Genomic DNA, 23,086 nt, shown 5'->3' with positions numbered 1-23,086 from the left:
CCAGTCCGCTTGGATCTTGAGCTATTTTTGTTCGCAGACCTTTACTGACGTATATGAACCCTAGCTAACTGGCCACATAGCCCTCATACAATGTTGGAAAAGCAACTAACTTTCTTGAAAGCTCAAAGGAAAGGAATAAAAAAAAAAAATTTCCTCGCAAAAGTGATGCCCCCACATGGCAAAGGTGAAATGGTCATTTATGCCTCGTTTCCACTGAGTGGTACGGTACGGTTCGGTACGGTACGGTTCAGTACGGTTCGGAACACCTTGCATTTCCACTGCCAATAGTACCCTTTCATGATAGGCGTGGTGTAACAAGAAAGCTGTGATCGACGATTCTCTGTCAACCAATCAAGTTCTGCAGAGTGTAGCTCCACCCTGTTGGTACGGTACTAATGTGCTAGGTACCCCAACGAAAGGGTACCAAAAAAGTGGTACAGTACGGTTCGGAATTAGGGTACCATTCACAATGGAAACGGCATAAATAGCGTACCGAACCGAACCGTACCAGAAAGCTCAGTGGAAACGAGCAATTAGATTTATGCTCGAGTCACAAATGAACGTATGGTTTTCAGGCTTTTTTTTTTTACATTTTTCAGGCGTTTTTTGCAGGTGTTTGGAGGCCGGCATTGATATCTAACAAAAACGCTTGTAATCTGCCAAAAAAGAAGCTCATGTGCTTTGAGCTTCAGGAGACAAAATGCTCATATGTGAACAGGGGCCATTGAAATGAATGGGATTTTGCTTGTTGGGCGTTTTGAGACTTTAGAGATGAGCGTTTTACGAGCTGAAAAACGCTCAGGTGTGAACAGGGGCTTAAAGCGGAGTTCCGGGCCACAAAATAATGCCTTTAGATTTTATGGCATCCGCTTCCTTATCCTTACCTGAGCTAGAATTGGATATTCCCGGCTTTATTTTTTTTTAAACTTACCTTATTACAGAGGATAATATACTCACCTTTACATCCCCTTCCTCGGCCGCGGCCCGCGTCGTCACTTCCTGTCCCGCAATGCGTCCTGGGAGCTCTTACTCGTCGCTCCCAGGATGCAATGGGCAGTGACGTAGGCAGCCGGCCGCTCCTCTCATCGCGTTAATCCCTATGCTATGCCGATCGCATAGTACTGGGCATGCGCGAGATTTCGCGCTGCATTCACCTGCCCCTCTCCTTCTCGAACCAGGAAGCAGGGCATTCATTAACACAGTGGCTTCAGGGGAACCCGGACAAAGATGGCGGTGCTCAGGAGACTTTTTATAAAGTAAGATTTTCTAATTGCCAATCGATTATTGTACTGTAAAAAACAGGATTAGTTGATGTATGAAGGGGGGGGGGGGTGACAGTTTGGGAGGTATTGATAAAAAAAAAAAAGATTCTGTGGCCGGAACTCCGCTTTAAGGGCAATTTTACTTGCCTGACTCGCCATATCTGCAGGCTTCGGTAAGGCTGTAAAACTGGTCCCGCAGCCTCTTCTTCCCCATGTTCCAGCAGTTTTATTTCTCTGCATGGGATGCAAGGACTTTGAGGAACAGTCCATTATGGGAGTGTATGGAGATAGAGAAGAGCACTGGTTGCCAGGGGAGCAGAGGATCAGGTAAGTAAAATTGTTTTTTGCGCCTTCCTAGACCTAAAACAAGCATTTAACACTTGCAGTGGAGTGCTCTCTTTTCCCCAGAGTAGGGCTTTAGGCCCCTTTCACACTTGTGTGACCTTTCCTGAGACTTGGGACTGTAAAGTCGCATGACAAGTCGCACATCATGATTTCCAATGAGTACCATTCATATCTGTGCGACTCCAAGTCGTAGCGACTTTAAAAGTAGTCCTTGCACTGGTCCGACTTTGATGCAACTTGAGGTCCATAGACCTCGGGATTACACAGACATTGCTTTAAGACGTGTCACGCTCCTGCGATTTTCAGGTCGTACAAGTTTGAAAAGAGCCTAAACCACCAAAGACCAGGCCTTTTCTGACACTTTAATTGTTTAAAATTATAAAAAAAAAGTAAAAATGTGTATTTTGTGCTAGAAAATTACGTAGAACCCCCAAAAATTTTATATTTTCTTTAGCAGAAACCCTAGAGAATAAAATGGCGGTCATTGCAATTTTTCAAAACGCAACACTTTCATAAATTTTAATGAAAAAAAAAATTATATATATATTTTTTATAGTATATATTATATATATACTTTTTTTGGTAAAATATAAAAGATGATGTTACTCCAAGTAAATGGATAGCTAACATGTCACACCTTAAAATTGCACACGCTCGTGGAACATCGACAAACTACAATACTTAAAAATCTCCAAAGGCGACGCTTTAAAAAGGTTTACAGGTGACCAGTTTAAAGATACAAAAAGGAGGTCTAGAGCTAAAATGATTGCTCTCGCTAGAACGTTCGCGGCAGATATCCTTCCCAAAAAATGTGGACGTCAATGATCCCTCTGATCTGCGGTGGCTTTCTTTTAGGCATCTAGAAGTTAGCAGACTTAAAACAATGCACTCCCTATGTGGCTGATATCTCAATAGTGCTCAAGAGTGAGACAGGCTAGCTGTACTGAGCTACGGGGAACCCCCTCTAGTGGTTAATCCACAAATCTCACAGTCAGTACAATAATAGTACTGAAGAGCAGGCATGCTCTTTGAGGACCAGTACGAATGAAAATGTTTTATTGTCCACTGTAAAGTGCTGTGGACTATGCCAGCATTATAGAAAAAATATTAAATGATAAAGAATGTGGCATGTAAGCCATGTAAGCATATTAATGGTTTAGATTCCTCTGTATGTTCCACCATGGCATTCAGCGTATACACATCAGTGCAGTACAGGTTACACCGACTCACCTTGAAAAGCCGAGGGAAGACATCTGCTGGCTGTCCGCGAACTACGAATAACCGGGAGCCCAACTTCCGTAAACTGGAATCCAGATCTTCCAGAGACTGGAGGAGGAACCTGAGAGAAACAGACAGGACTTAGTACATACCATTAGAAGCAACAACCAGAACCTAAAAGATCACTCGGCCCAGAACCGTTATTTTTCTGTAGGGCTGATTTTTGAAGGTTGAACAACCACTGCAATCATATTTCCAGTACCCAAGCAGAAAGACCTCAGCACCCGAGTTCTCAGGTCTGCCTATATTTATTTCAGGTACTTATATAGCGCTGTCAATTTACGCAGCGCTTTACATATACATTGTACATTCACATACATTTAGTAGGGAATTGGCAAAGCCGATATGCACTTTTCCCGATATATCGGAATCGGCCCCGGAGGTTACCAATATTTCAGCTAGAAGCATCACCCCAGTACCGGTGTCCATAGCCAACAGTCGGCTGTCTTCTAATGACAACTGATGTGGCTGAGAAGCCACCTTCCTCGGCTCGAACGGGTCTCCTGGTGGGACAACCAGCCTGCACGGCCGCCGAAGACCCAATCAAAGCCGGCTCTGATTGGGTCTCCATGCAAAAACCCGGAAGTGATGTCATGACATCACTTCCGGGTACTGTCTGGCTCCAAATTCAAAAAAATTACAGCATTCAAAAGAGCTAAAGTTGGCGTTTTGAATGCTTTTAAAGCGGAGTTCCGGGCAGAGAAACGTTTTTTTTTTTGAACATACCCCCGGGACAGTCAGGGCTAGCACATTCCACAATGGATAGCCTCTGATCTGTCCCGGTTCGCACTTACCTTTTAGAAGAAATACTTACTTAGAAGTTTTCTTCCACAGCGTTTCCATCTCTCTTGTGGGCAGCTGAAGCCGGCGCGGTCCTCTTCTCTGTCTTCTTCCGCGTCTTCGTGTCCCAGAATGCGCTGCACCGGCCCCTCTCGTCACTTCCGGTGCGGCGCCGCATTCCTAAACAGCTTCTGGGCATGCCCAGAAGCTGTTTAGCAGGGGAATGCGGCGTCGCCCGGAAATGACGAGCGGGGCCGGTGCGGCGCATTGATTCCTGGGAGCTATGACGTTCAGCTCCCAGGAATCATAGCGAGACAGGAAGTGACGGGGTGAGCCGCGGCTCCGAGGGAGGAAGCTGTCATAGGTGAGTATTTACGATCGTCAATTACAAGGTGAGTTTTAAAAAAAAAAAAATCTAACTATCCAATTCCTTTTCAGGTTAGGCTGAACTAGCGGACGGGCACAAAAAAAAAATATCGTTTTTGTGCCCGGAACTCCGCTTTAAGTGCAGAGGAGGGGGTTTGGGGTCTTTTAGACCCCCCAGATCCCTCCACAAGAGTACCTGTCAAAAAAATAAATAAATACATTTTTTTTTTTAAATGTACAAAAATATCGGCCATACCTATATGCATTGGCCAAAATATCGGCATCAGCAACGAAAAACCGATATCGGTCTAATATTTAGCACCATTACCAAGAGTCTCATGCTTCTTGATGGCTTTTTAATTAATTTCCTTTTCTGTAGCTTTAAGGGACAGCCCATCTCACCTTTCTCTGTAGATGTTTTATTGGTGGACTGTGGTGGAACCACAGCTTGGTTTAAGATGACTGCATGTGGGACTACACCGACCTCTAAAACAGGGTTTTGGTGAATCTGTGCTTGCCCATGCAGGACACATACATGCACTTGCTTTCCTTTCGCTCCCCCAATACGCTAATCACCCAGAACAAAGGAAAGCCCTGTAGAGGCAGTCAGTCACTGAAGGTGTACTGTAGCTTATACAAGGCAATGGTTTAATAGGATAACCGTGCTGATCAGCCCAGAGCTATCACATGGAGTGGGCCACATGCTCCGCCATACCCGGGAGTACGGGGTACTTCCTTTGGTGCCTGGCACTGAAAAGATAAGTATATGCTGCTTGAGATGGGAATATTAAGGCTGAACTCAAGCCTTGCCTGTAGTTTGCACAATTATACAGGCCCCTCTCCTGTACTGAAATTGCCTACTCCGAAATCACTACATGCTGTAAACCTCTCACAGGGTGCATTAGAAGCTACTAAGACTAATAAAACTAGGGATGCACCGATCCGATATTCAGATCGGATATCGGCGCCGATATGGCCAATTTAGATGGATCGGGGGATCGGTAACATTGACCGATCCGGTTTTTGCTTGGTAACGGCTCAGCCATCCCTTACTAGGTGCAGTAGTAGTATGGGATGGGAGCCGCTACTTCCTATATAGGTCTGGTGGATGGAGGAGCCACACACATGAAGCAGCGGCTTTGCTCTGTACTGCAGCCGCTTGCTTTGTGTGTAGCTCCGGGTCGGTTCCGGGATCGGTATCGGCGATTTCACAATGCCAGATATCGCTATCGGGTCCAAAAAAGTCAGATCGGTGCATCCCTAAATAAAACCCACCTCATTTCGTAAACAAGAAACACAAAGAAAGGCGCATCGACCTAGCGCATTATCCTCAATATGGGCTTTATTGTTAAAACATAAAAATGGCTACTCAGAAGCAAAGGTATAAATCAATCACATTGGACTCAAAAAGTATCGAGAGTAGTCCATACGAATGTCCCTTGTCCTATTAGGATGACGGCTGACGCGTTTCAAGGCATACGCCTCTTCCGGGAAGAGGCGTATGCTTTGAAACGCGTCAGCCATCATCCTAATAGGACAAGGGACATTCGTATGGACTACTCTCAATACTCAAGATTTTGAGTCCGATGTGATTGATTTATACCTTTGCTTGGGAGTAGCCATTTTTAGGTTTTAACAATAAAGCCCATATTGAGGATAATGCGCTAGGTCGATGCGCCTTTCTTTGTGTTTCTTGTTTGCAGTATTGTTGGACTGCCCCAGTCCTTTTAGGCAGCAGGATCCTAGCCATCCAAGACTCCATTTTTGAAAGTCCCGTGGACAGAGCAGTCAAGGAGTCGGCTTTTCTGAGCGCAGGAGATAGGTGGTCTATCCACCTTGTTTTTGTTTGGACCACCTCATTTCCTGGCCGACCGATATTCCAACACAATCTAGTCCTTTCCTCCATAGCCTTATTACCTGGCCTGCCCCTTTCACTCACTGGATTTCAATTCTTTCAACTGTGGAAGCTCAGCATCACATGTAGACTTTACCTAAGAAATGGAGCCTCCCTAGGAACGCCAACTTCTCCAAATTCACAACCATTCAACACACTGGTATCTCCATAAACCCTTCCAAAATCCAGCCCACTCTTTGCATCAGGGTTGAGGGATCTTGGGAAGAGTACTGAGGCGGGATGCTGTGAGCTTCACAAGAAGCTAAGAACACCACCCTGTAGAGTCCTACTCTCACCAGCCATGATCTACAGAGGATAAAGCCAGCCATGGATGGTTTTAATCTCAGCCGGTTCAGCAGGGACGGGCCAAGATTTGAACAAACTATGGGCAGGCTGATTTGTAGCAAAGTCAATCCATCAATCTACGTATATCCGCCAGTAATAATCACTGTGTTCTGCAGGGACGGAGCCTCACAACCCGTGGTTGCAGGAAAGAAAATTGCATCATCTATAACCAGCCTAATGCCTCGTACACACGCATTGATAGTTGGCCGTGAATTTTCGGCTTGTTAGTATGCTTTCGACAACCGACTCCGACTTTTCGGCCGAATAAAATCTGGTGTGCAGACTATAAATTTTTTGTTAGCCGTCAACACAACGGCCGATTTTCCGTCAGTCAGTACAGATTTCGGCAGACAAAAATCTGATGAGCAAGACTGGGCATGCTCAGAGAAGAAAAAAACACACGGAAAGTAAACCAGCACATGACATCACTTCTGAAGTTGATTTTTGTTGGCCGAGAAAATTCGTGTGCAGTCTAGAGCACATTCCAAACAACACAACACTGGACAAAAGACGGACGATCGGTCGATAATTGTTGCGTGTACGAGGCATTAGGCCCCTTTCACACTGGAGTCTCTTGGATCCCCATCCTTCTGTTTTTAGCAGATAGGATTGGATCAGATGTCGGCGAGTGTCAAGACACATCCGTTGACGTCCGCTGGTCCATTGAGGGCAATGGATGGTCTGATCGGGTCTGTCTAAAAAAACTGACAGGTGAACCCAAATCGCTCCACCCATGTGAAAGGGACCTAAGTAAAGACAGCTAAAATATTGTATGTAATGAAAATAGAAAGGTTTTTTCAAAAAATATTTGCATGTTGTTAGGGAAGGGGAACCAAGGAAGGCAACATATCAGCAGATTGAATTTCAGCTTGAAAGGGAAATCTCCATAATGGGAAGACCAATAGCAATAAAATCTGTCCTATCTCCACTCTTTACAAACCAAAAAAAAAAACTTTAAAAAAACTTTTGAAAAAGGTCTCAGGAGAAATGTGTGCCACTATTTTGGGAAACACATGGACATTTAACCAAATAACCCAACAATGGGATGAGCTGGATCTGTGCACAAGAGAAATTGACACTTCTTATCTTAGCAGAACAAAGGGGCAAAGATCCTTCAGGGTTCATAGAAAAAACGTATTTATGTGGAAGCTAAAAACTCAGAGTGTCCTCTGCGCACATGTCAAAGTGTACAATGTGAAGTTCAGCCCCTTCCGATATAGACATGTTACATAAGTTATGAATTGGCTTCTCTCCAAAGAGGGGAGTGCCTGGAGACATGCTGTACTCACAGGTCTCCACGTGTCATTTAGGGACACAGAAAACTCTCGAACATTCACAGATGCAGGTACTTAAGCCAGGTGACAAATGTGGCGTTTGGGACAAACTAGGCCATTTTATACACCAAACAAACCCAGTCAACCTCCCAAAAAAAATAAAAATAATCATGTCCCCAGCAGCAGATGATCTCCTATACCCTCTTCCCTGGCTGCCACTGCCACTGAGAAGACGAGACGGAGAAAAGGAGAAGACGAGACGGAGAAAAGGAGAAGACGAGACGGAGAAAAGGAGAAGACGAGACGGAGAAAAGGAGAAGACGAGACGGAGAAGAGGAGAAGACGAGACGGAGAAGAGGAGAAGACGAGACGGAGAAGAGGAGAAGACGAGACGGAGAAGAGGAGAAGACGAGACGGAGAAAAGGAGAAGACGAGACGGAGAAAAGGAGAAGACGAGACGGAGAAGAGGAGAAGACGAGACGAGGAGGAGGTTCTGGGTTTAGATAATTTATAGCAATACTAAAGACTTTTTTTTTTTGTTCTAGAACTGCCAGGATCACACAGTGTATGGATGCTTCTAAGCCACGCTCCAAGGTGGAAGCTTTCAACATATCCTAGATCCCATTTTCAGACTTTATACAATTCCAAAAATGTTCCTGACATTACAGAAAAAGACCAATCAGTAGTATTTCCCAGGAAACTGCCAGGTAGTAATGAAATTAAATACATTTTAAAGTTTTCCAGGTCCCAAGTCTTTAAATTAGGAAAACTGAATTCTAAGCTTATTTCTGGAAGAAATCTTTATTATAAGGGAATACACATTTTACATTATTTTATTATTGTCGCCACTAGTCTATTGCCTTGGCACATCACCCATTGACAAGGATACATGTGGTACTATGTCTTTATTTCTAAATTGACTATAAACAATCCACACATCGGGTCATACAAAGTTCCATTCAAGATCAATTTTAGTGCCAGGTTAAAAGTTCAACCAACACAACCCAACTCTGCTGCAGAGTATAACAAGCCTGGGATTTTTCTGGCATTAGAATGAAGAAAAAGAGACCTGTGCCGCATCAACTTCCTAAACTGGTTTGGGAAAACTGTATTACACAGCTGGCAGAACATTATGTAATGAGTCTTGGCACAGGCAATGTATGGGTGCCAAGATGAAGTGACAAAACAAAAATAAACACGTGGTTTATGATATGGCTCTTAGATGAGAAAAAACACAGAAAGCTGAAAAATTAGCATAGAAGGTGGAATGTTGCCATATCAAAGTCCAAATAAATACAAAGTTTATATTCATAAATACGTTCAAATCAACCTCTATAAGAAAAATGTTCAGGTCTGCAACCAACTCGGAGTACCAGGTCATAGGCACAGAAATACCAGCTGACAAGGTCAATGATAAAGGGGCCACTAAAGCCACATGGGACTACTTCCAAATTATCCAATCAACACATGCTGATATCCCAACTTGTGTACATCAATGACATTCAGGTATATACTCACCTCCTTCTCAAAGTAGGTAGGTGCCCCCTTTATTTATCCCATTGAACATTGCTACCAGACCAAAAGACCACAAAACCAATGGATGAGGTGGTCCCACCCAGGTGTCTATGGCAAACCCCCCACAGTTATCTGGCTGGGATTGGTCTTTTCTGCAAATGTCTCCTGGTCAGTGCACTTTCCCACAAGCACCTATCCATCCTATTGGGTCTCTCCCACAGGTAGCTATCCATCCTATTGGGTCTCTCCCACAGGTAGCTATCCATCCTATTGGGTCTCTCCCACAGGTAGCTATCCATCCTATTGGGTCTCTCCCACAGGTAGCTATCCATCCTATTGGGTCTCTCCCACAGGTAGCTATCCATCCTATTGGGTCTCTCCCACAGGTAGCTATCCATCCTATTGGGTCTCTCCCACAGGTAGCTATCCATCCTATTGGGTCTCTCCCACAGGTAGCTATCCATCCTATTGGGTCTCTCCCACAGGTAGCTATCCATCCTATTGGGTCTCTCCCACAGGTAGCTATCCATCCTATTGGGTCTCTCCCACAGGTAGCTATCCATCCTATTGGGTCTCTCCCACAGGTAGCTATCCATCCTATTGGGTCTCTCCCACAGGTAGCTATCCATCCTATTGGGTCTCTCCCACAGGTAGCTATCCATCCTATTGGGTCTCTCCCACAGGTAGCTATCCATCCTATTGGGTCTCTCCCACAGGTAGCTATCCATCCTATTGGGTCTCTCCCACAGGTAGCTATCCATCCTATTGGGTCTCTTCCACAGGTAGCTATCCATCCTATTGGGTCTCTTCCACAGGTAGCTATCCATCCTATTGGGTCTCTTCCACAGGTAGCTATCCATCCTATTGGGTCTCTTCCACAGGTAGCTATCCATCCTATTGGGTCTCTCCCACAGGTAGCTATCCATCCTATTGGGTCTCTCCCACAGGTAGCTATCCATCCTATTGGGTCTCTCCCACAGGTAGCTATCCATTCTATTGGGTCTCTCCCACAGGTAGCTTAGCTATCCATCCTATTGGGTCTCTCCCACAGGTAGCTATCCATCCTATTGGGTCTCTTCCACAGGTAGCTATCCATCCTATTGGGTCTCTCCCACAGGTAGCTATCCATCCTATTGGGTCTCTCCCACAGGTAGCTATCCATCCTATTGGGTCTCTTCCACAGGTAGCTATCCATTCTATTGGGTCTCTCCCACAGGTAGCTATCCATCCTATTGGGTCTCTTCCCCAGGTAGCTATCCATCCTATTGGGTCTCTCCCACAGGTAGCTATCCATCTTATTGTGTCTCTCCCACTGGTAGCTATCCATCTTATTGTGTCTCTCCCACAGGTAGCTATCCATCCTATTGGGTCTCTCCCACAGGTAGCTATCCATCCTATTGGGTCTCTCCCACAGGTAGCTATCCATCCTATTGGGTCTCTCCCACAGGTAGCTATCCATCCTATTGGGTCTCTCCCACAGGTAGCTATCCATCCTATTGGGTCTCTCCCACAGGTAGCTATCCATCCTATTGGGTCTCTCCCACAGGTAGCTATCCATCCTATTGGGTCTCTCCCACAGGTAGCTATCCATCCTATTGGGTCTCTTCCACAGGTAGCTATCCATCCTATTGGGTCTCTTCCACAGGTAGCTATCCATCCTATTGGGTCTCTTCCACAGGTAGCTATCCATCCTATTGGGTCTCTTCCACAGGTAGCTATCCATCCTATTGGGTCTCTCCCACAGGTAGCTATCCATCCTATTGGGTCTCTCCCACAGGTAGCTATCCATCCTATTGGGTCTCTCCCACAGGTAGCTATCCATTCTATTGGGTCTCTCCCACAGGTAGCTTAGCTATCCATCCTATTGGGTCTCTTCCACAGGTAGCTATCCATCCTATTGGGTCTCTTCCACAGGTAGCTATCCATCCTATTGGGTCTCTCCCACAGGTAGCTATCCATCCTATTGGGTCTCTCCCACAGGTAGCTATCCATCCTATTGGGTCTCTTCCACAGGTAGCTATCCATTCTATTGGGTCTCTCCCACAGGTAGCTATCCATCCTATTGGGTCTCTTCCCCAGGTAGCTATCCATCCTATTGGGTCTCTCTCACAGGTAGCTATCCATCTTATTGTGTCTCTCCCACTGGTAGCTATCCATCTTATTGTGTCTCTCCCACAGGTAGCTATCCATCCTATTGGGTCTCTCCCACAGGTAGCTATCCATCCTATTGGGTCTCTCCCACAGGTAGCTATCCATCCTATTGGGTCTCTCCCACAGGTAGCTATCCATCCTATTGGGTCTCTCCCACAGGTAGCTATCCATTCTATTGGGTCTCTCCCACAGGTAGCTTAGCTATCCATCCTATTGGGTCTCTCCCACAGGTAGCTATCCATCCTATTGGGTCTCTTCCACAGGTAGCTATCCATCCTATTGGGTCTCTCCCACAGGTAGCTATCCATCCTATTGGGTCTCTCCCACAGGTAGCTATCCATCCTATTGGGTCTCTCCCACAGGTAGCTATCCATCCTATTGGGTCTCTTCCACAGGTAGCTATCCATCCTATTGGGTCTCTTCCACAGGTAGCTATCCATCCTATTGGGTCTCTCCCACAGGTAGCTATCCATTCTATTGGGTCTCTCCCACAGGTAGCTTAGCTATCCATCCTATTGGGTCTCTCCCACAGGTAGCTATCCATCCTATTGGGTCTCTTCCACAGGTAGCTATCCATCCTATTGGGTCTCTCCCACAGGTAGCTATCCATCCTATTGGGTCTCTCCCACAGGTAGCTATCCATCCTATTGGGTCTCTTCCACAGGTAGCTATCCATTCTATTGGGTCTCTCCCACAGGTAGCTATCCATCCTATTGGGTCTCTTCCCCAGGTAGCTATCCATCCTATTGGGTCTCTCTCACAGGTAGCTATCCATCTTATTGTGTCTCTCCCACTGGTAGCTATCCATCTTATTGTGTCTCTCCCACAGGTAGCTATCCATCCTATTGGGTCTCTCCCACAGGTAGCTATCCATCCTATTGGGTCTCTCCCACAGGTAGCTATCCATCCTATTGGGTCTCTCCCACAGGTAGCTATCCATCCTATTGGGTCTCTCCCACAGGTAGCTATCCATTCTATTGGGTCTCTCCCACAGGTAGCTTAGCTATCCATCCTATTGGGTCTCTCCCACAGGTAGCTATCCATCCTATTGGGTCTCTTCCACAGGTAGCTATCCATCCTATTGGGTCTCTTCCACAGGTAGCTATCCATCCTATTGGGTCTCTTCCACAGGTAGCTATCCATCCTATTGGGTCTCTCCCACAGGTAGCTATCCATCCTATTGGGTCTCTCCCACAGGTAGCTATCCATCCTATTGGGTCTCTTCCACAGGTAGCTATCCATCCTATTGGGTCTCTTCCACAGGTAGCTATCCATCCTATTGGGTCTCTTCCACAGGTAGCTATCCATCCTATTGGGTCTCTTCCACAGGTAGCTATCCATCCTATTGGGTCTCTTCCACAGGTAGCTATCCATCCTATTGGGTCTCTCCCACAGGTAGCTATCCATCCTATTGGGTCTCTCCCACAGGTAGCTATCCATCCTATTGGGTCTCTTCCACAGGTAGCTATCCATTCTATTGGGTCTCTCCCACAGGTAGCTATCCATCCTATTGGGTCTCTTCCCCAGGTAGCTATCCATCCTATTGGGTCTCTCCCACAGGTAGCTATCCATCTTATTGTGTCTCTCCCACTGGTAGCTATCCATCTTATTGTGTCTCTCCCACTGGTAGCTATCCATCTTATTGTGTCTCTCCCACAGGTAGCTATCCATCCTATTGGGTCTCTCCCACGGGTAGCTATCCATCCTATTGGGTCTCTCCCACAGGTAGCTATCCATCCTATTGGGTCTCTCCCACAGGTAGCTATCCATCCTATTGGGTCTCTCCCACAGGTAGCTATCCATCCTATTGGGTCTCTCCCACAGGTAGCTATCCATCCTATTGGGTCTCTCCCACAGGTAGCTATCCATCCTATTGGGTCTCTTCCACAGGTAGCTATCCATCCTATTGGGTCTCTTCCACAGGTAGCTATCCATCCTATTGGGTCTCTTCCACAGGTAGCTATCCATCCTATTGGGTCTCTTCCACAGGTAGCTATCCATCCTATTGGGTCTCTCCCACAGGTAGCTATCCATCCTATTGGGTCTCTCCCACAGGTAGCTATCCATCCTATTGGGTCTCTCCCACAGGTAGCTATCCATTCTATTGGGTCTCTCCCACAGGTAGCTTAGCTATCCATCCTATTGGGTCTCTCCCACAGGTAGCTATCCATCCTATTGGGTCTCTTCCACAGGTAGCTATCCATCCTATTGGGTCTCTCCCACAGGTAGCTATCCATCCTATTGGGTCTCTCCCACAGGTAGCTATCCATCCTATTGGGTCTCTTCCACAGGTAGCTATCCATTCTATTGGGTCTCTCCCACAGGTAGCTATCCATCCTATTGGGTCTCTTCCCCAGGTAGCTATCCATCCTATTGGGTCTCTCTCACAGGTAGCTATCCATCTTATTGTGTCTCTCCCACTGGTAGCTATCCATCTTATTGTGTCTCTCCCACAGGTAGCTATCCATCCTATTGGGTCTCTCCCACAGGTAGCTATCCATCCTATTGGGTCTCTCCCACAGGTAGCTATCCATCCTATTGGGTCTCTCCCACAGGTAGCTATCCATCCTATTGGGTCTCTCCCACAGGTAGCTATCCATTCTATTGGGTCTCTCCCACAGGTAGCTTAGCTATCCATCCTATTGGGTCTCTCCCACAGGTAGCTATCCATCCTATTGGGTCTCTTCCACAGGTAGCTATCCATCCTATTGGGTCTCTCCCACAGGTAGCTATCCATCCTATTGGGTCTCTCCCACAGGTAGCTATCCATCCTATTGGGTCTCTCCCACAGGTAGCTATCCATCCTATTGGGTCTCTTCCACAGGTAGCTATCCATCCTATTGGGTCTCTTCCACAGGTAGCTATCCATCCTATTGGGTCTCTTCCACAGGTAGCTATCCATCCTATTGGGTCTCTTCCACAGGTAGCTATCCATCCTATTGGGTCTCTTCCACAGGTAGCTATCCATCCTATTGGGTCTCTCCCACAGGTAGCTATCCATCCTATTGGGTCTCTCCCACAGGTAGCTATCCATCCTATTGGGTCTCTCCCACAGGTAGCTATCCATCCTATTGGGTCTCTCCCACAGGTAGCTATCCATTCTATTGGGTCTCTCCCACAGGTAGCTATCCATTCTATTGGGTCTCTCCCACAGGTAGCTATCCATCTTATTGTGTCTCTCCCACAGGTAGCTATCCATCCTATTGGGTCTCTCCCACAGGTAGCTATCCATCCTATTGGGTCTCTCCCACAGGTAGCTATCCATCCTATTGGGTCTCTCCCACAGGTAGCTATCCATCCTATTGGGTCTCTCCCACAGGTAGCTATCCATTCTATTGGGTCTCTCCCACAGGTAGCTTAGCTATCCATCCTATTGGGTCTCTCCCACAGGTAGCTATCCATCCTATTGGGTCTCTTCCAGCCCCTTTTCCCAGTACATTATAAGGACCATCCCTGGTCTGTCGTGAAGATCCTTCAAACTGTCCAGTAGTCTCTCCAACAATAGTCAAACCCTTATTTTGCTGCACCTCCCAGAGAGACAACAACCCTCCTCCTGGCTTGTATGCCCTCCAACCCAGAATTCTTTTAGTTAGTAGTGAAGGCCTGTCAACTCTTCCACAGAAGACAAGACACTTTCCTATGGCCCGCAGTCTCTCCTACAAAGACTAAACCCCTCCCAATGGCTCACAGTCCCTCCCACGAGGAACAGACCCCTCCAATGGCCAGTAATAAAGACAACTCATCTGAGCAAGAGCCTTTCCCATTGAAACAAGACCCCTCCCCAATGGCCTGCAGTCCCTCCCACAAGGACTAGATCCCTCCCACAAAGACCAGACCCTCCTCCAGGCTCCCCTTATGGTCAAAGCCCCTCTCCTGGTCACACATTCTCCAATGAAGGGTACTTGTTAGCCCTATCTGCTTTCACAAGGACCAGAGTCCTCCTGTGGTCAGTGGTGAAGACAAATCATCCTAGCAAGTAGCCTCTCTCACAACGACAATCTCCCTCCCCCGGCTTACAGACCCTCCCATAAAGACAAGACCCACCTCCTGGCTTGTAGCCCCTCCCAAAAGGAGCAGTCCGTTACGCTTAGCTGGCAGCCCCTGCCAGAAGGACGAGGGACTCCCCCGGCTTGCAGGTCACCCTAGCAAGTAGTCCCTCTCACAAGGACATTCTCTCTATCCCCCTTGCTTGTAGCCTCTCCCATCAGAACCAGACCCCCCCCCCACCTTGCTGCAGCTCCTCCCATCAGGGCCAGATCCCTACCCCCTTGCTGCAGCTCCTCCCAGCAGGGCCAGATCCCTACCCCCTTGCTGCAGCTCCTCCCATGAAGACAAGACCCACCTCCTGCTTGTAGCCCCTCCCAAAAGGAACAGTCCGTTCCAGAAGGACGAGGGACTCCCCCGGCTTGCAGGTCATCCTAGCAAGTAGTCCCTCTAACAAGGACAATCTCTCTCCCCCCCTTGCTTGTAGCCTCTCCCACCTTGCTGCAGCTCCTCCCATCAGGGCCAGGCCCCTCCCCCTTGCTGCAGCTCCTCCCATCAGGCCAGACCCCTCCCCCTTGCTGCAGCTCCTCCCATTAGGGACAGACCCCTCCCCCTTGCTACAGCTCCTCCCATCAGGACCAGGCCCCTACCCCTTGCTACAGCTCCTCCCATCAGGACCAGGCCACTCCCCCTTGCTACAGCTCCTCCCATCAGGACAAGGCCCCTCCCCCTTAGTACAGCTTTACCCATCAGGATCAGGCCCCTCCCCCTTGCTACAGCTTCACCCATCAGGACCAGGCCCCTCCCCCTTGCTACAGCTTCACCCATCAGGACCAGGCCCCTCCCCCTTGCTACAGCTCCTCCCATCAGGATCAGGCCCCTCCCCCTTGCTACAGCTCCTCCCATCAGGACCAGGTCCCTCCCCCTTGCTACAGCTCCTCCCATCAGGACCAGACCCCTCCCCCCTTGCTACCCCCTCCCACTTATTGCAACGCCTCCCATCAGCACCAAACCCCTCCCACTTATTGCAACTCCTCCCATCCGAAACAAAGCCCGGCCCCTCCCCTGGTCACACCCCCAGGTGTCCCTGACCCCAGCCCCGCCCCCTGTCATGTGTCCTCTCACCTCCACCTGTTCACCCCTCCGGAGGATGAGGCAGCAAACCAGGGGTCCAGGATGTAGACGCAGCGCACACAGCGCGCCCCCCGCACAGCGGCCAGCAGAGCCGGATTATCGTGTAGCCGCAATCCCTTCCGGAACCAATGGACCGAGCTCACCGCGGGGCCCTCCATCCTCCCCTCTCCGGGGCCCGACCGCTGCTTTATTCTCCGCTCCGTCCTGTGCCCGGGGCTCTGTCCGCTTCCTCGCTCAGTCCCCTGCCTGGGCTCCGTCCTGTGCCGGTCTATCCGCTCTTCGCTCAGTCCTGTGCCGGTCTATCCGCTCTTCGCTCAGTCCTGTGCCGGGCTCTCCTGTCAGTACTCCGGCTGAGTTTCTCCTGTGTGTCTCTGCAGCTCAAACACGAGACTGGCCGATCCCCAGGAACGCCTACCGCCAGCCCGGCGATCTGATTGGCGGCTGTCCCATGGAGGGGGTGTGTCCGGCGGTTGTCACACGCTGGCCATGTGTGAGATGACAGGGAAGGGAACACACTGTACTCCGTCATGTGTATACAGAGTACAGTACACTGTCATCTCCTACAGGAAATCACATTCCTCATTATTATTATTATACAGGATTTGCACAGCACTTTACAATATGAGGGAAGACAATACAGCAACAATACAATCCAGTAGAGGAGGAATTTAGGGCACACATCTATAAACCAAATCCACCTCTGCAAACTCAGATATTACCCTGAAAAATGACAGGGGACATCATCACTGTGCTGTACATAGCCTGGGAGGGGCCTAACATGCTCCTCCCACCACAGACCAAAACTACAGGAGGGGGCGGAGACCAGACCAGTCCCCCCTGTACAAGGAGAGAGCTCAGCAGTGAGCGGTCTTTATTACAGGAAGGAGGAAACACATGAAACGCTGAATGGGGCACGGGGGTTGGTTTGATTATAAGATAAATAAAAAAAAAAAAATTTAATAAAATTAAAAATGAAAAAAATAACAAGATCAAGGTTTGCCAGGGTTAGTAGGGTCCAGGTCGGGGATTAAAGGTTAAAGTCAGCATATTTTGGGTGGAATTTAATCAGTGGCGGTCTGTCCATTGGGGGCGCAGGAGCGCTGCCGCCCCATCCATGCGTCCGGCCCCCCAATCTACATGCAGGGCACCGGACGCATGAACTCCAATGAGGGATTTCTTTTTTTGAAGCACGTGATTAGAGCCAGAGGCTCTAATAGGCTTCAAAAAAGGACGGGCTCGGGGGGGGGGGGGGGGGGGTGGATAGATCTGCGCCCTGAGCCCACCCAGTTGTGTGACAATAGCGAAATAATATAATGTCAACCTCTGTGCGCCATTCACCACCGCGCCAAGTGATCTGCCGGCTCCCTCCTCTCTCTGTCTTCTCCCCTTCTGACAGCTGCAGGGGGCCGGACCGAGGATTCCCTGCTGACACTACTCAGGAGGGGCAGAGCTGCGGCCCGCGGAGGAGAGGACCCTGGTGGAGGAGAGACTGGAGACACACCAGCAGTCAGAGGCGTAACTAGAACCTTCAGGGCCCCGATGCAAGAAACCATGAAGGGCCCCCCAGACCCCTGGCCGGGGCCCTTCCCTTCAAGCCCAGGGCTCTTCCCACTAATCCTGGGGCTCTTTACACTTGTTGCATGGCCTTTTATTACGGTCCTGCAGCAGGATTCTTTCACAAGTTCCTTCCTGCAATCTTGGGGCCTCCCCACAGTGGTGCAATGCCAGGGTCCGGTTGCAAGTGTGACCTTTGCGATCCTGGAAGTTCACCCACTGGTTTGCTACCGGGCCCCCTGGAGCATGGGGCCCGGTAGCGATTGCAACCCCTGTAGTTATGCCCCTGCCAGCAGTGGCGGTGACCATGAAAAGTGAGCCGCGCCTGCTCTCCACTCCAGTCCAGAGTGAGTGAGCTGGCGACGGGGGGTTGGTATGGTATGCGAGCGAGCTGGTGTGGTCCGGGGGGGTATGGTGTGGCCTGTCTGCTGCCCCCCCCCCCCCCCGGTCCATGGAGCGCCAGCTGCCACTGCTCAGAATGAAGAAGACTACAATAGTGCAGTACATTTCAAAATGAAGGTATATTTATTGATAAAACTGCACTTACACTAAAAAGCAATATAAAGGCACGTATACAGTATTCAATTTCCGCGGTTGACAAGCGTACTAGCGTCCGACGTTAAACTCTGCCTGTGCCTTAAGCCCACATCCAGCTTGTTGGATTGTAACACCCCCTTTTTCTCTGGTACTTGTTTTACCTTGCCACCCCCTTCCCCTCCCCTTGTCTTCTTACCCTATCTTATCCCTATCTCCTTGTTATATTCACTTAAATGGGCTGTCCTATGCGTGACAAACACACTCCCATGCATTTTTCAGGCAGTGAGCTTCATGCATGTTTTTAACTGTGCATTAGTGTAACTGTGCAAAACGTGCATTTCCTAGCCACATTTAGGGTGCCATTAACAATCAATGGCACCACAAGTGCGATACAGGTTTTTCACACGTTCCTGGAACGCGTAGGTGTGAATGGGGCCTTACAGAATATCTAAACCCAAGAGGATGGTATTATTTTATGCCTAGGCTATATTCACACCTGCGCATTCTGGGAATGCATGCAGAGATGCGTGTTCCAGGAACACATGAAAAACGTGAGTGGCACTTGTTCCTTCTTATAGGGCACTCCGAATGCAGACGCATGTTTTTGCGCACAGCAAAATGTGCTAAAAACATTCAGTACAAAACTGCGCAAAGCAAGGGCTACTTTGGCGTGTTTGTTGTAGGTAGGGCGGTCTATTTCAGTGAATGAGCTGCCCTATGGGCGTTGCAAGAAAACACATAAAAAAAAGAGCAAAAACGCACTACGCTAGGTGTGAATGCAGACTTTTAAATGTGGTGGCGTGTTTCTTTTTTCACATTTTTTTTCCTTCATTTTCATTGGTAATCTGGCCTCTAATGCTTCGTACACACGCACCGATTGTCGACCGACCGATCGGCCGTCTTTTGTGCAGTGTTGTTGTGTTGGTTGAAATGTGCTCTAGACTGCACACGAATTTTGTTGGGCAACAACAACCAACTTCAGAAGTAATGTCATGTTCTGGTCTACTTTTCGTGTGTTTTTTCTTCTCTGAGCATGCCCAGTCTTGATCATCACATTTTTGTCGGCCGAAATCTGTACTGACTGACGAACAATCGGCCGTTCTGTTGACGGGCAACAAAAATTTTATAGCATGCACACCAGATTGTGTTCGGCCAAAAAGTCGCAGTCGGTTGTCGGAAGCATCATACTAACAAGCCGACAATCGGCCGATCGGACGTTGGCCGAAAATTTACGGCCAACAATCACTGCGTGTGTACGGGGCTTAACTCACCATCTGTCCTAGGGTGACACAGTGCTGTATCCTGGCCTAGGCCAACAAGGCCCAGGCCTAGGGTGGCAGCAAAAAAAGATTTCATTATTTGTATAATGACTATGGACTTCCTATTTATAATACAAATAAGTGAAATAATCCTATAATTACAATTAGTGGCAGCAAACACAAGTCCAAATATCTTAACCACTTTACCACCGGAGGATTTTGCTGTCTTCCGTCCAGGCCACTTTTTGCGATTCAGGGCTGTGCGACTTCAACTGACAATTGCGCGGTCGTGCTAAGCTGTACCCAAACAAAATTTACGTCCTTTTTTTCCCACAAACAGAGCTTTCTTTTGGTGGTATTTGATCACCTGTGCGATTTTTACTTTTTGCGCTATAAACAAAAAAAGAGCGTTTATTTTGAAAAAATAACAATATTTTTAACATTTTTATATATGAAATTCCCCCCAAAAAAGATGTAAAAATCAATTTTTAAAAAAAATTTTGGCCAATTTGTTTTCTGCTACCTATGTTTGGTAAAAAAAATCGCAATAAGCGTATTTTTATTGGTTTGCGCAAAAGTTATTGCGTTTACTAACTAAGGGAAAGATTTCTGTCATTTTTGGTGTTTTTTTTTTTAACGCGTAATGGCGGTGATCTGCGTTTTTTTTTTGCGGGACTGCGACATTGCGGTGGACAGATCGGACCCTTGACTGACATTTTTGACACTTTTGGGGGTACCAGTGACATTACTGCAGTAATCAGTGCTATATATATGCACTGTTACTGTAAAAATGACACTGGCAGAGAAGGGGTTAATTTTATTGGAGAGGGAGGGGTTAATGTATGCCTGGTGCTTACTGACGTGTAGGGGGGGAGGTGACTTTGTGAGACAAGGACAGATCGGATGTCCAGCTATGCTGAACACTCCGATCTGTCAGTCCCTGTCACTATGGAGATCCGCCCGCTTGTGTTTACACAGGCGGGCGGATCTCCACACTAGATCCCCGGCGATCGGGGCAGAGCAGCGGCGATCGCCGCTGCTCCTCCCCTGGCCCGACTCCCGCTGTGAATGAAAACAGCGGGAGCGAGCCTCCGGCGGCGCGCAAGCGCCGCCCAGAAGGGGGAGTGTCTGACGACGTAGTACTACGTCGTCAGACGATAACGAGCCACTCTGCCGCAGTACTATTACTGTGGGCGGTGGTAAAGCGGTTAAAAGAGTAATCTTACTAAACCCGTGACATAAGGCTGCACTAATGGGCACTGATAAGGCTGCACTGGTGGCCACTGATGGGGCTGCACTGGTGACCACTGATGAGGCCACACTGATATGCTGCACTGACAGGCAGTAAAGAGGCGGCACTGATGAGGCTGAACGTATGGGAACTGATGAAGCTATGCTGATGGGCACTGATAGAATGTGGTTGTGGTCTGTGGTTTACAGATGACAGGGTGGGTCATAAACAGGAAGGGGTGTGGCCTTTACAGGAAGGGGTGGGTCATATTTAAATTAGAGGGTGCACAAGTTTAGTCAGGCCTAGGGCAGCACAAAACCTAAATACACCACTGGGGTGACAACCATACTGAGCAGCGTTGTCATGCTAGGACAAGGAACGTGTTAGGACCCTGTTGTCCAGCCTACATCTGCATCCTTGTATACCCAGCACAGCATCTGGGAGGCTTCATCACAGGCTCTTTACCAGGATCATAGATGACACACCGCACTACTGAAGGAGGGTTTTTTATAGATGTACAAATAGATGGATGAGGTACCCGCAAAATAAGCCGATCACTTCTATATGTTGTATTTTTATCATGGAGAAATGTCTCAGAGAACCCCCTAATAACTATATCTCCAGGGGGGGGGGGGGGAACTCCTCTTTAACCACTTGCCGACCAGTCACTGGTACTGTACTGCGGCAAAGTGGCTTGATTCCGTCCAGCGACGTAGACCTACGTCGCTGGACTCCTCCCCTTGTGGGTGGCGCTCGCGCGCCGCCGGAGGCTCGCTCCCGCTGTTTTCAGTCACAACGGGAGTCGGGCCAGGGGATGAGCGGCGGTGATCCCTGCCGCTCTTCCCCGATCGTCGGAGAATCGAGTCTGAAGATCCGCCCGCTTGTGTAAACAAAGTGGGCGGATCTCCTAAGTGACAATTAAGTGACATCCACCAATCCAGGATGCACCACGCAACTTGCGCATGCGCAGTGGGCATCCGGCTGTGAACCTGCAAGCTGCCATAGCCGGGTGCCCATAGTGAAGATGCCAGGGCCACCAAGGGTAGACGATGGATGAAGATGGCTGGGGTGAGCTCACCGCTGGACCGTGGGACAGGTGAATGGCTGTTACATTTTTTGTAGCTGCTGACTTTTATTTTATTTTTTTTGTATAGGTGCCTGGAGTTCCTCTTTAAAGTGATTATAAAGGAATGATTTTTCTTTTTTTTACCCCTTCATGCCTAAGCCTTTTTCTGTATTTTTTTACTAGAAAATTACTTGGAGCCTCCAAACATTTTAGATATACTGAATGTATGTATGTATGTGTATGTATATATATATATATATATATATATATATACATACACACACACATTTTAGCAGAGACCCTAGAGAATAAAATGGCGGTATTTGGGCAGTGGTTTTTCAAATGCAATTTTTTTAAAGAAATACACTCTCATGAATTAATAAAAAAATGAAACAGTAAAGTTAGCCCAATTTTTTTGTATATTGTAAAAGATAATGTTAAGCCAAGTACAGTAAACCCCCCTCCATCATGGGGGTTACATTCCCGGACCCACCCGCGAAAAGTGAAAATCCGAAAAACAGAAAGACCCTATTGAAATACACCCTAGGCATGTTTTTATAACTTTCACTGTACTTTTAAAAGCATTTTAAGGTCGTTAAACACACTTTTCAAAAAATAGAAACACATTTAAACACATAAAAGATTCGGGCCAGGGGAGGAGCAGCGGCAATCGCCGCTGCTCTGCCCCGATCGTCGGGGAATCTAGTGAGGAGATCCGCCCGCCTGTGTAAACACAGCGGGCGGATCTCCATAGTGACAGGGACTGACAGATCGGAGTGTTCAGCACTGTAGTAATGTCATTGGTACCCCCAAAAGTGTCAAAAATGTCAGTCAAGGGTCCGATCTGTCCGCCGCAATGTCGCAGACCCGCAAAAAAAATCACAGATCGCCGCCATTACTCGTTAAAAAAAAAAAAAAAAAAATGACAGAAATCTTTCCCTTAGTTAGTAAACGCAATAACTTTTGCGCAAACCAATCAAAATACGCTTATTGTGATTTTTTTTTACCAAAAATAGGTAGCAGAAATTGGCCAAAAATTAAAACAAATTTTGATTTTTACATTTTTTGGGGGGGAATTTCATATAAAAAATGTGAAAAATATTGTTATTTT

At 47.8% G+C, this 23,086-nt stretch overlaps 1 protein-coding gene and 1 long non-coding RNA gene across 2 annotated transcripts in view; one reads left to right on the top strand and one right to left on the bottom strand.

Moving 5' to 3' along the window:
• Positions 1-16,509, bottom strand: part of CRY2 (cryptochrome circadian regulator 2) — a 95,625-nt gene extending 79,116 nt beyond the window's left edge. The window contains exons 1-2 of the mRNA XM_082270008.1: positions 16,320-16,509; positions 2,838-2,946 (exon numbers count right to left, since the gene is read on the bottom strand). Of these exons, the coding sequence (XP_082126134.1) occupies positions 2,838-2,946; positions 16,320-16,486 (276 nt within the window). The 5' untranslated portion in view covers positions 16,487-16,509. The remainder of the gene's footprint in view (positions 1-2,837; positions 2,947-16,319) is intronic.
• Positions 1-23,086, top strand: part of LOC309565207 — a 1,884,446-nt gene that overhangs the window by 252,404 nt on the left and 1,608,956 nt on the right. The window lies entirely within an intron of this gene.

The sequence above is a fragment of the Pelophylax lessonae genome (genome assembly GCF_965119305.1).
Source record: "Pelophylax lessonae genome assembly, chromosome: 10".
Classification (NCBI taxonomy): Eukaryota; Metazoa; Chordata; class Amphibia; order Anura; family Ranidae; genus Pelophylax; species Pelophylax lessonae.
The sequence above is the reverse complement of the archived record's forward strand: the minus strand, read 5'-3'. Positions and strand labels throughout refer to the sequence as shown.